We start from the raw sequence: 12752 nt of genomic DNA, 5'->3' as shown, positions 1-12752 counted from the left end.
AGTGGATTGACAAAACGGACACATCAGTGTCAATGTTACTTTTTTTGACCGTCCGAAATTCCACACTGCACGGTATTGCGAGACTCCATAGATGCTCCGAGCGGAGACCATTTTTTTCGCCCCAAAAAATTATCAGAACATCATCCTCCACCTACACAACCATCTAACCCCCTCAACAGGATCAGCGCACGCGAACGCGTTGTGCCACCACTCATTCGTGGTGTTGGTGGACCACCACCACCAATACTCTACGACCACTCTCCACCACCATCACCAACCATCACCTTCTCCCAGAATCATATTACTCCACTCTACTCCACCGTCAGTCATCCTCGACTACCACCATAAACCCGTCTCCACCACCACCACCACCCTCTTCCACCATCCATGTCCACCACAACAATCCTCCACCCTCCATCACGTCAACACTCCACCACGCACCATCACCTCCCACTATCAAACCCTCCTCCTCCGCTGTCATCAGCCAGGCCCGCGGGGAGGGGACCCCGGGAGGGAGACACGGGGCAGGCGGGGGGAGTGAGCGAGGCAGAGAGAGAGAGGAGAGAGGGGGGGAGAGGCAGGGAGCGTGCTGGCTGTGAGATCTCCGCTCTCCACTTCCGTCCTCCGCGCTCCCCTCCCCTCCTCCCGCATCCCCCTCCCTCCCTCCGCTTCTTCCTTCCTTTTTTCCTTCCCTCGGTCCTTCCTCGCGTCCTTCGTGCAGCCCTAGGAGCGGCAAGATGGAGCATACGGCCAGCGCGACTACATCAGCATCAGCAGCGGCGACGGCGGCACCATCATCAGCAGCAGCATCATCAGCAGCAACAACAACAGCGTGAGGAAGAGACGCGGGGAGGGCAGTAGCAGCAGATCAACAACATAGCAACACAGCGGACAGCAAGGCAACCCGGACAGTCGTGTGCCTTGTGTCCTCCAGCCGAGAGCTCGGAGGCGGGGAGACCGAGACCTGCACTCCTCCTCACCATCAACCTCGTCCTCGTCATCGTCTGGCCGTGGAGGCCGAGAGAGAGAGAGGCAGAGAGGCGAGCGAGGCGGCCAGCTCCGAGCCAGCCCCGCCGGGCGCCCCCCGAGAAGATGAGAGCCGCGGCCGCGTGAAACATGAGCGAAGAGCTTCTTCCAGATGAGTGAGTGGATGTGATCACCATCGCCACCACCACACCACCATCACCACACCACTACCACCATCACCACACCACCATCACCACACCACCATCATCACACCACCACCAGCATCACCATCATCACACCACCATCACACCACCACCAGCATCACCATCATCACACCAGCACCACACCACTACCACAATCACCACCATCATCACCACCACCACCATCATCACACCATCATCATCACCATCATCATCACACCACCACCAGCATCAGCTTTACATCAGCGGCTGTTCGTCACACCACTACCTTTTGACCGACTGTCGCCACCAGTCGGACATCACTCACGTTGTCACATCACCACCATCATCACCACCACCACCACTTTTCCATCAGCACCGTCACCTTATCTTAACGTTACCGTTGCACGAATTGCTACCGTGCATTATTATTAACCGTCGGCCATCACTGTCACATCACGAGTTACATCTTAATCATCACATCACTATTGTACCATCACTACCTTTGCAATTTAGTAATGGTATTATGACCATCGCTACCAAATTCACATCACCACCACCATCATTCCTCCTACCACCACCACCTTTACGCAGCCACCTTCATTCATATCGCCACCGCCACCACCAGCAGCTTTACATCACCAATTTCACATCATCGTTATCTTCATCGTTACCACCTTCACACACCATTGTTATCACCACCACCACCATCTCATCACTGCTAATATCATTCCTATTTTTGTCGTTTATTTTCGCTGGAATTCGCGACGTTCTACGCCGCACGAGTGCCTACTACCGTCGTCGCTGTCGTGTTATCGCTGTAGGTGGTGATGGACGTGTTGGTGGTGATTATGGTACTGCTGCTGCTGGCGATGTCGGTGATGGTGATGATGGTGGTGGCTAACGTTGGTGATGATGATGATGGTGGCGGTGGTTGTTGCGGGGAGATCCATCTTTTCATGATGGTCTTGGTGATTGTGTATGCTAGAGTATAGCTGCTGCTGGTGGTGATGGTGGTGATGATGGTTGTGGTGGGACCCGTGAAGGGAGAATTCGTGATGGTTGTGAGGTTATTTTCCTGATGATGGTGCTTCTGCTACAGCCATTGATGGTGCCGTACTCTGGTGCTGGTGATGTTGCCGATGGTGGTGAGGGAGTCATTCACAATTCTTGGTGTCGTTACGTCTGCCGTTACTGCTGTTTCCAGCTGATGGTAGTGATGTTGCTGACGGTAATGGGAGTCGTGATGATGATGGTGGTGTTCGCTTTTGCTGCTGGCGATGGTATGGATGTTGCTCTGACGACTCCTGGTGATATTTGCTGATGGAGATGGTGGTTTGTTTTGCTGCTAATTCTGCCGAGGGATCCTGATGGTATTGACGCTGCTGCTGCTGGATGTGAACAACCGATCATCAATCACACGGGGTGTTCATCATGTCGGCCCGTGATGGTATCGCTTGCTGGCGATGTTCATGGGGGAGTCTGTATTGCACGAGGGAATTGAGGTGGCGATGGCATTTTGCCGGTGCTGTTTGATGATGATGATGGTGGTGGTTGTTGTTGATGGTGGCGGTGTGAAGCGATGGGAAATCCGTGCGGTGAGGGAAAAGCCGCGGCTCATTCGTGATTGTGTTCGGCGTTGTCGATGTCGCTGGTGATGTTGTTGCTGCTGCAGATGATGTTAATGGGGGTTGATTTGAGATATATCCGTGGTGCGTGTAATCTGCTTATGAGGGGGTAAACCGTGGCCACATTCCACGAAGATGATGATGGGTTTCGGTTGATGGTGCTGGTTGACATCGCCAGTGACGTTCTGTTCGTGCTGCTGCTGCATCTCCTGATGGCAGCAGTGACGATGCAGGTGATGATTGTGGTGGTGTGAGATGTAGCCAGCTGGTGTGTGAGTGTGTAACCTGAGTCATGATGGTGAACCAACCCATGGCCACATCACATGGTGGTCAAGGTGCCACTGCATCTACCGATGGTAGTGACGATGCCAATGCTAGTGACGGCGGCGGTGGTGTCGATGCATGATGTAGGCGATGTCCGTGCGGTGCAGACGTCTGGATTTGTAGCCTGCGAGAGGGAACCCGTTGCCTATCTCTCTCTCTCTTTCATTCATGACTGCGCCGCATTTCTTTTTATTCACAAAAAAACCACCCCGAGGCCGCCGCCTCCTCCTCCTCGAGCTCGGCACCATCGCGATCACGACCACCACCATCACCACCACCCGAGCCCAGGCCGCCACGGGCGAGAGAACGAGAGAAAGAAAAAACACCAAAATCGCACCTCGCGTGCACCCCCCCACCCACCACCATCCTGACTCAATTACAACACGCGAATAATAATGACGGTAATGATAATGATGAACGACGATTGCATCATCGTGCAAACGCAAAACAAAAAATATTTTTTGCGAATAAAAATCGGGCGATGGCTGTGGTTGTTGTTGGTGGTTGTGTTTGTTGTTGTTGTCGCTGATGGTGGTGGTTTAGGGGTGGTAGATGCCGCGGGAACGCGCGCGCGCTCGCTCGCCTCGGTGATGAATTAACGCGGCGCTCATTCACAAAACGACGGCGGCCGGGCCCCGGCTTTTGTGAATGCGCGCGGCCGCCGCCGCTCCACGCCCACCACCGCCGAGCGGCGGGGATTTTTTTGTGTGTTGTGTGTGGCAGCGGTGGTTTGTGGGTAAAGGAGGTGGGGGGGATCGTGATGTGGGTAGCGAGGAGGGGAGCAGGAAAAGCTGCGGGGAAGGGGGGGGGGCCCGACCGGTGCCCCCACCCCCGAGGGCCCCCGAGGGCCCCCTCGGCCCCCGGCCGTCGCCCGCTCGCTTCGTGCGCCGCGGAGGCCTGGCCCCGGGCAGCCGCGCGCGCGAGGAGAGCGGCTCCCATTGGCTGCGCCGCGGTCACGCGGGGTTGTCCATTCATAAAACAGAGGGGCACCGCGCAACGCCGCCGCCGCCGCCGCCTCAATGCAGTTTGTGGTGCTGCTGCTAATGGTGGTGCAATCGTGGTGAAGGTGTCTTGACGATGAATAGATGATTAATAGAGACGGCTGATCATGGAATTATTTCGGGAGCACCACCCACCCACCTCCACCCGCCCAACACTCCGAACCTGAATTCGGGCGAGGAAAAATATTTTACAGAGTCCACCGTGAATATCGACGGATATTGATTGCTGAGCTGATGTTGTTTCGTTGCATCGAATAATCATCATGTTTTGTTCATACCCACCGCCTTGAGATGCGTTGCATTGGGAGGCACGGCGTAAATAATACATGTTGATGATGGAATTATTCCGTACATGAATATCAATTAATAAGCGAATATTAGTTGAATCTCATCATCGTCGTCGTCTTCGTTGTAATAATTGTGTTGTTTAGACTGCGCCTTCCAATGCAGTGCATCTCTCGGGGGCATTTGAGACAATGGCGGTGACACGAACCAGCCGTGGGAAAGTTTGCAGAGCGTCGCCGGTTCGAACCCAGCGGGCCCACCCTGGTTACTCCCATAACATAGTCCGCCACCACCTGGTGATGTCATTCGCAAGTGTAGGCTATTGTGTTGCCGGCGTTATTTTCATAAAAACAATTTTTCGTTAAAGATTATTCTAATATTTATTTTATTACCAAATAAGGCCCACTGAGCGATGTAACTTTTTTTCAGAAGCGACCTGGCTATCACAAATGATAGCTCAACGAAGTGGCTTATCATCACGTGGAAATGTGTAGCAGCCGAATAAAATAAACGCATGTTTCTAAATGTGGAGGGAATGAGCGGAGGAGCCGGAAAAAAAATCAACACAACTACGGGGAGAACATGCAAACTCCAAATATACAGTCAAAGCCATGACCTGCATACCGGGCGAGGTAGTTAACATCTCGCCACCGCGGCGCTCCTGCAGGTTATTATCTGCAAGTTATTCAATTGGAATATACTGAGCAGTCATTGGCAGGACCCCTCCTTCATAATAAAGTGTTTGGCTTAGATCGCGTTATTTATAAATGTGTCGTAACCCTCCCCCACTCGACACGGCCAATCAGCAAAAAAGTGTCACGTTGGAAAAAGACAAATAGTTCACTACTTTAGCCCACCGGTGTGTTGAAGAGTGAATCCATAACATTAACAGTTTTTGAGTACGACGTTTCGCTGGTAATTACATCCAGCATCATCGGGCAATTCGCCTCCTGAAAAAGAGTGATGAGGCTTTCCTGGGTAAATGAGGACATTGCAGGGAAAACAATACAATACCATGTAGACAATATACACGGACAAACGAAACTATATCATGTCAACACTAAACTGAGTTTGTCAACTTGCTTTCAGTTATTCATAAGCTGTCTGAAAATAACGTCTTAGTTTCTGTCTGGAATGTATGGATGGTGGGTACATTTATAATATTTCTGAGTACACTGTACCGCCATGTGTGTGCCAAAACACCATATACCCATTCAGTAATTCTTAATTTTGTTTGCCATTTTTGTAATTAAAAGCAGCAGTGTATTTTACAGTTTAGGACAATTTTTCAGTAATTCTGCGAAATAAAGTGGCCAGAAATTCTCGTTTGAGAATTGATGCTTTTAGATTCGCAAATGTTGCATGCAATTTTATCTATATATTTTTTATCTTACCAGGTAAGGGCCACTGAGCTATATAGTTATTTTTCAGAAGCGACTTGGCCACAAATTATATTATAGCACAACGAAGTGGCTCATCATGTGGAAATTTATAGCAACCAAATACTCTCAACGCATGTTGATTCTAAATGTGGAGGGGAAAACCAGAGTATCCGGGGAAAAATCCACACGACCACGGGGAGAGAGATATGCAAGCTCCAAACATACAGGGGTCAGGGTCTGGATAGAATACACGACCTCCTGTATACCAGGCGATATAGTAAACATCTCGCATACAAATTATGCGTACATTTTCTTGCCGTATGATAGAGGGTCATACGCAAGCACTGCATGGAAACGTGCTGACGTGAACAAATGCGCCACATGCAGAAATATTTGCGACGTGTTAATAGTGTAGAAAAAGTGGCCACGTCTTACAACAAATGTAGCCACGTTGGAATGACGGCGATGGCACGAATCAACAAAAAATGTTGGGCAATCTAACGGCCATTTTTTTGTGCCATTTAAAGTGTCGAAGTGCAAAAAAATAAATCCTGAGCCTTGAAGAATCTGGGCGACCGAAACTCGAAACCCACCCCGATGACCGCAGAGTGGCCCCTGTCGTGAGCACGTTTTGATAATTGTAGGTTTATCAAAAGTTATTCGTCAAAAAAGAAATGGACAGTGAAGATGGATTAACTTGGACTGGAAATGTTGCCGTGTTTTGTTGTTGTTGTGAATTTGTTTAGGAATGGCATTCGTTAACGTCCACGGTGCGTGTGGGGGGGAGGGGGGTGTGCTCACTCGAATACCACTAGGTAACACAATTTTTGTTCCTGAGTAGTAAGTGTTATTTCGTAATTGTTTATGCCTAAAATGTATAGAAAATGGCTATTATTCCCCACAAACTTTGCTTTTGTGACCAGGACAGTGATATTTTGAAATGTATCTATTTTCAGTGAGAAATTTGTGTCTTTTCGTTCACATAGTCAGAAAAAAACAACACGAATCAAAATGTACATGTATTTACACTAAAGTAATACAAAAATTACTACAAAAGATTTAGAAGTGAGTAGTTTTTCGAGATTTACGATTATGCTGTAAATACTTTCACGAATCAGCCCCCAAATGTAGTCTCCCATCATGTTATCATTATATACTGTCCTTGGTAGCGGCGTTCAAAGTCCAGTATATCCTGGTGGAAGCGCTCGCCTTGCTCCTCCGAGTACGTTCCTATGTTCTCCTTAAATTTATCAAGATGAGCATCAAGGATATGGACTTTGAGGGACATCCTACAGCCCATTGTGCCATAGTTCTCAACCAGCTCCAGGTAGTTTTCGACCTTGTGATTGCCCAGGAAGCCACGAACCACTGCGACAAAGCTGTTCCAAGCCGCTTTCTCTTTACTAGTGAGCTTCTTGGGGAATTAATTGCACTCCAGGATCTTCTTCATCTGTGGCCCGACAAAGACACTGGCTTTGACCTTTGCATCAGACATCTTAGGGAAGAAGTATTGAAGATACATGAAGGCTGCCGACTCCTTATCTACAGCTCTGACAAATTGTTTCATAAGGCCCAAATTGATATGCAGTGGTGGCATCAGCACCTTCCGGAGGTCCACCAGCGGCTCCCACTTGACATTGTTCCTCCCCACAGAGAACTCGGTCCACTGGCCAGTCTCACCTGTGGTAGTGCGCCTTGGTGTCCCTGCTGTCCCAAAGGCATAGCAGAGAAACTTGGTAAAACCGCCTTCGAGACCTATCAGGAATGCCACCATTTTGAAGTCTCCCATGACCTGACCTCCCATCCGTACTCATCATACTTCAAGGCGTCCAGAAAGGTCTTGATGCTATTGTAATCCTGTTTGAGGTGCACTGAGTGGGGCCAGGGGAAGAGACGGGTACTTGTTACCATTATGGAGCAGCAGAACGACTTTGAGGCACTTGGATGAGCTGTCAATGAAGAGGCGCCACTCATTCTGGTTACAGGCGATCCCGATTGCCTCGAACAGACTGGTCACATTGTGGCAGAAGCAGAGCCCATCTTGACGAGTGAAGAAGCTGCAAAAAGGTTGGTGACGCTTCCGCTGATCTGCGACTTGCACACTTTAATACATCAAGTTCTACTGCTTGAGCCGAGACGTCAAAAGCTCGGCATTGGACTTGGTGAGACCAAGATCTGTGATCAAGTCGTTGGGGTCTTTTTGTTTGGGGTAGTGTGGGTTTCTCTCCTCAGCTCCACCTCTGAAATTATCATCTGGATCTACAACGTCTTCCTTGCTCTCCGTCCTGCTGTTCTCTTCTAAAGACAGCTGCTCTCTCAGGAGGAGTGGGTACGGGAAGCTCATGGCAGTGTGGCACCGGGGCGATTGATGAAGGAAGGTCCGGATACGTGACAGCAGGTGCATTCTTGCCAGTTCGACGTTTGGAAGGGTCCACCATGCAGAAGTAGAAGTTGCTTGAGTGGTCAGTGGGTTCCCGCCAAATTCTTGAGATAGCGAACTTCAGGGCTCTCTTTTCCCCTCTGTACCATCCTACAAAAATACATTTATTTCAGCCATGACTAATGTATAAGAGATTCTCGCAACATTTTTAATATATGATATTTTTTTCCAATAACATTGAATAACATTTTAAAATTAAAAACTTTTACAATTTTTAAATTTGTCACAAATTTGATAACATAAAATTCCGAACAACAATTGTATATCTTACCTTCCAGAGTTATTTTTATTGCTCGCAGGTGAAATGAGGTGCCCAGGATTTGTCTTGATCTTTGACAGGCATGCCGAAATATGCCTTGTTGGCCTCACACATCGTAGCAGATGCTTCCACAGAGTACTTTTTCGTTCTTGTCTTGATAAATTGGCCGCAGACATAGCAAAATGCGTCTGCCGGATGCTTGGAGCCTCTTGATGCCATCTCAGAAAGATGCAGATATGCATCCACTTAGGCAGCTGGAACTAAACTGAACTGGTGGGCTTACAGCCCCTGTATTTATGCTACTATTTATATTACTGGGAAGTTCTAGAATGTTCTCGAAGTTACTCCAAGTTTACTCAGCACTGAATATATCTTGAATGTTCTGGAAAATATGTAAATTTCAAAATATCACTGTTCTGGTCACAAAAACAAAGTTTGCAGGGAATAATAGCCATTTTCTGTGCTTTTGAGGCATAAGCAATTTGGAAATAACACTTACTACCCAGGAACAAAAGATAAATATAAATTTGTTACACAATGTAATGTCATCTTGCTTTTGTTGAATGGTGCAGGGAGAGGATGCGATGCTGTGGTTTGTTCTGCACTGCAACCTATAAAGCAGAGAGATGTCTCTGCATCACCTAATAGAGGAGTTATTTGAAATACATCTGGCCGCAATACGAGGCACGTTTGTAAGCATATGTGTATCTGTCAGCTTCTTAGGTTTTTTCGGTAAAGTCACGTAGGTCAAAATTAATGAAAATAAAATAAAATAAAAAACAAAAATCACGACGTTTCGGAGGCAACACAAGTCTCCGTCATCAGGTGGGACCGTCACAGCCAGATTAGCTGCATCAAGTTGTTATGTGTGGAGCGCCAGTGGTAACGGTTATGGCGTTGCGCTATGAACCTGGCCGCTCGAGTTCGATTCCCGCTCACAGTCACCAACGCCAGTGACGATTATCTGAACCGGACCTGGGCCTCCCCTAGGCCGACTCGGCTTCAAAAGAGTGCCTGGTACGGTGTGTAGTAAACATCGCCACTCGGGAGACAAAGGTGGCCGGGCGTGGTGCTGGCCACCCACCCCTTCGTGTGCCATGCCGGCCTTCATAGGTGCTCGCTAACAGCGCTTGCCCCAACAGTCTGTTAAGGCTATACGGGAAATCTTTGTATGTATGAATTAACTAATTTTGATGAAATTAGACTTTCTGTGTTCATGTGTCTCATCTCTTCGCATTTCGCAGTCATCTTTCAAATGACGCTAAGCAACACGATCGGCTTCGTGTTTTTTTTGTCTCTCCGCGTCCTATCGTGCCGTGGATGACCATCATGAAAAAACGACAGCGTGGTGTGGATTTTTATACCACAGCGTCGGCATACGGGGGCAAAGGCATGGGGGAAAGGGCTTCTGAGAGAGAGTATCGTGACGCGAGTTACGTAACGTCTCTCAGCCTCTCACTGCAGGGCCCCTTAAAGCCCCACTATGCTGCTATGTGCATCAAAAACGCGCATCTTTGATAATGTCCGCAATTTTGACGTTTGTACTTTTCTATCTACATTTCGAGATGCTGTACAGAAAGAGTGGGCATGTTTTAAATTTATATTTTAAATCCTTTTATCAAGAGGCATGCGGTCATAGGTGGGAGAGGACTCGAGGAAAATATTGATCCTGGACTTGAACAGCGGTAGGAAGGCGACAGCACAGGTTGCCGAGGTTAAAGCAGATCCACGTGGAGCCAACGGAGGAGAAAGAGCGGCTCCCGAACGAGCGAAGGTTGACCACCGGGTACTTCGGCGCTGCAGTTGTGAAATGATATGTAGAAAAAAATAAGAAGTGAATGGGGGATGAGAGCAGTGTGGGTCTTATCGGCCCACCTGATGCGGCTAATGTATGCACGTATGTTGAACTTCTTTCGCACTGTACATAGCCAACCGTGCTAATCGGTGGTGCGGGGGAAGTACAACAAACTAAATACAAAAAGCGGTTCTAAAGAAATGAGTTTTCAATCTAGACGATGATTTAAAGGTGCATCATCGCTCCAGTGGCTTCCTAATATCGTAAGGAAGATCGTTCCAGGCGGCCGCAGAGGGCCAAGGTGATGTTCAACCCTGCCCCATCGAAGTTTGACACAAACCCACAAGCAGAACTGACCACGAGCGAAGGCTTCGCCGTTTGGTGTTCGCACTTTGCAGGCGAATGTGAAAGGCGGTGCAGTTAGCAAACAAGGCACCAATTGACGGAGAACGTCGAGATGCGCGGAGGGAAGGCGAAAGATGGGCAGAAAAATTCGACGGCTCGTCCAAGGGTTAGAAGATTCGGAGGGTCGTATTGGATGGAGGTGGCAATAGGTCGTGAAGAGTGAAAAGATCCTCGGGGGGGGGGGGGGGGTGCTTTGCCCAGAGGTGGGATATTCATGGTTACGAAGGAACAAAAACACGTGATTAATTCATGATAATTGGTGCGTTTTGGAAGCTCTCAGCCAGTGAGCATTACACAATTTGACCACGAGTAACAATAGTGCTAAGTAAGCCCCTTGTTCGAGTCATTTCCTGTTACCATCTCCCCGAGGTCTCCGACCTTTACTGCAGCTCCCCGTCCTGGCATCGCCGGTCCCTCGGTGTGAAGGAGTGGCTTCTCCCCCGGGCTGCGTTTGCTGTTTATCGTTTACCAAACCCCGGACTTTATCCCTCGTATGGGTTGCCCGAGACACACTTGTTTACGCAAGCTTCACTCTCGTTGCGAATTTAACGACAACGGGAGTGCAAACGATGTTCAACAGAAGTGCGGCCACTGAGGCGTTCTCCTTCCTGTGCCGGCACGGCTCTGCCGCCCCACGTGCTTTCGGGCTGCGCCACGTGTTGGAAGAAGCTCCCCTGCACATGCAGCGAAACGTCAGACATCGTGCCAGGCGACACACGGTACAACCCGAAAACACATCGGAGAGTTCACGGGCACAAATCTTAACCACGTAATTATTTCATATCGTTCGCGCCGTATGTAGCCAACCGTACTAACGGGAGGTGCAAAAAAGCAGTTCTTAAGGAATTCGTTTTCAATCTATCGCTGTGGTCGCTGCATATGTATACACACTACGTGTACTTAGTCTGGTACAAGCACTGTGGTGTCACCACCACTCAGTCGCCATTTTTGTATATGTTTGTCTTCATATAGTTTACTCAGCGGTGTCAGTGGTTTAGTAGTTCGGATGCACAAAACTAGTGGCAATGAAACGTACCTGAACTGGAATGCCCCGTTGTTAACTGGGCCTCAAGTGGATTACCTTGTGTGGTGTGGTGAGCATCAACGGAAGGGAGACTTGCTGCAAGGTGTGCGTGGTGTAAGTGACACCATCTCAAATAAAAATTGTTCATTTTGTTCATTTGTATTTGACCAGGTAAGGCCCCACTGAGCTATATAGCTCTTTTTCAGAAGCGGCCTGGCCAGAAACGATGAATTGGCTCATCACGTTGCACTTCATAGCAGCATCGAAATACCCTAAATGTGGAGGGGGAAAAAACGAGATGACCCGGAGAAAAATTCACGCGACCCCGGGGAGAGAGAGAACATACAACTCCAAATTTACAAGGGGTGAGGGTTGGGATCGAACCTACGAGCTACCGTGTACCAGGAGAGGCGGTTAACATCTCGCCACCGTGGCGCCCTTGTGTGCCCTGCTGGCCTCCGTAGGTGCTCACAGGACTTGTCCCAAAGGACTGTACACGACTCACCAGGAAACGTTTGCCCCTCGTTGGCATTGTGATATATAGTCCATACTTTAACATGCTGCAGGAAATAACAAGCACATTTAACAAAAAAAAAACAGGTAACGGGGCCATAGTGCGTTGTGAATAAGTCAACTTTTCCCCCCCGAATTTGACGCCGATGGTGCTATCGATGTCATGTCGTGAGATCAAGCATTCATTCGGATCTTGTAAAACAGTGCAGCCCTTTGTGTTTGAGAACAGCTCATGCAAGTGGATACCACAGAGCTACCTCTGAAATCCTCTCAAGCGCCCTCTGTTCCATGCGGTATGGGACAGCACTTTCCCAACGGCTCTGCCACCGAGACTAATGTTCTGTGCACTAGTTATCCAGTTTAGGTACTAACCAAATGAATTGTGATGGGATTTTTTCGTGGAGTCTAAAAGGAAACTTTTTTTTTTTTTACCAGGTAAGGCCCACTGAGCTGTCTAGCGCTTTTATCCGAATGGACCTGGCAACAAAATAATAGCCCCCCAAAAAAAGGTGGCTGATCACGTGGAATTTTCTAGCAGTTAAATACTCTCA

General features: G+C 48.7%; 1 protein-coding gene across 3 annotated transcripts in view; it reads left to right on the top strand.

The window, feature by feature from the left end:
• Window positions 1–572: 572 nt before the first annotated feature.
• LOC144944056 (sprouty-related, EVH1 domain-containing protein 2-like) overlaps window positions 573–12752 on the top strand; it is a 46489-nt gene continuing 34309 nt past the window's right edge. For all 3 annotated transcript variants that reach the window (XM_078872098.1, XM_078872097.1, XM_078872096.1), the window contains exon 1: window positions 573–1142. In XM_078872098.1, coding sequence (XP_078728224.1) covers window positions 1117–1142 — 26 coding nt within the window. In that variant the 5' untranslated portion in view covers window positions 573–1116. The remainder of the gene's footprint in view (window positions 1143–12752) is intronic.

This window comes from Lampetra fluviatilis, chromosome 33, assembly GCF_964198595.1.
Source record: "Lampetra fluviatilis chromosome 33, kcLamFluv1.1, whole genome shotgun sequence".
Taxonomy (NCBI): Eukaryota; Metazoa; Chordata; class Hyperoartia; order Petromyzontiformes; family Petromyzontidae; genus Lampetra; species Lampetra fluviatilis.
Note: the sequence above shows the minus strand (reverse complement) of the source record. Positions and strands in the feature narration are given on the sequence as shown.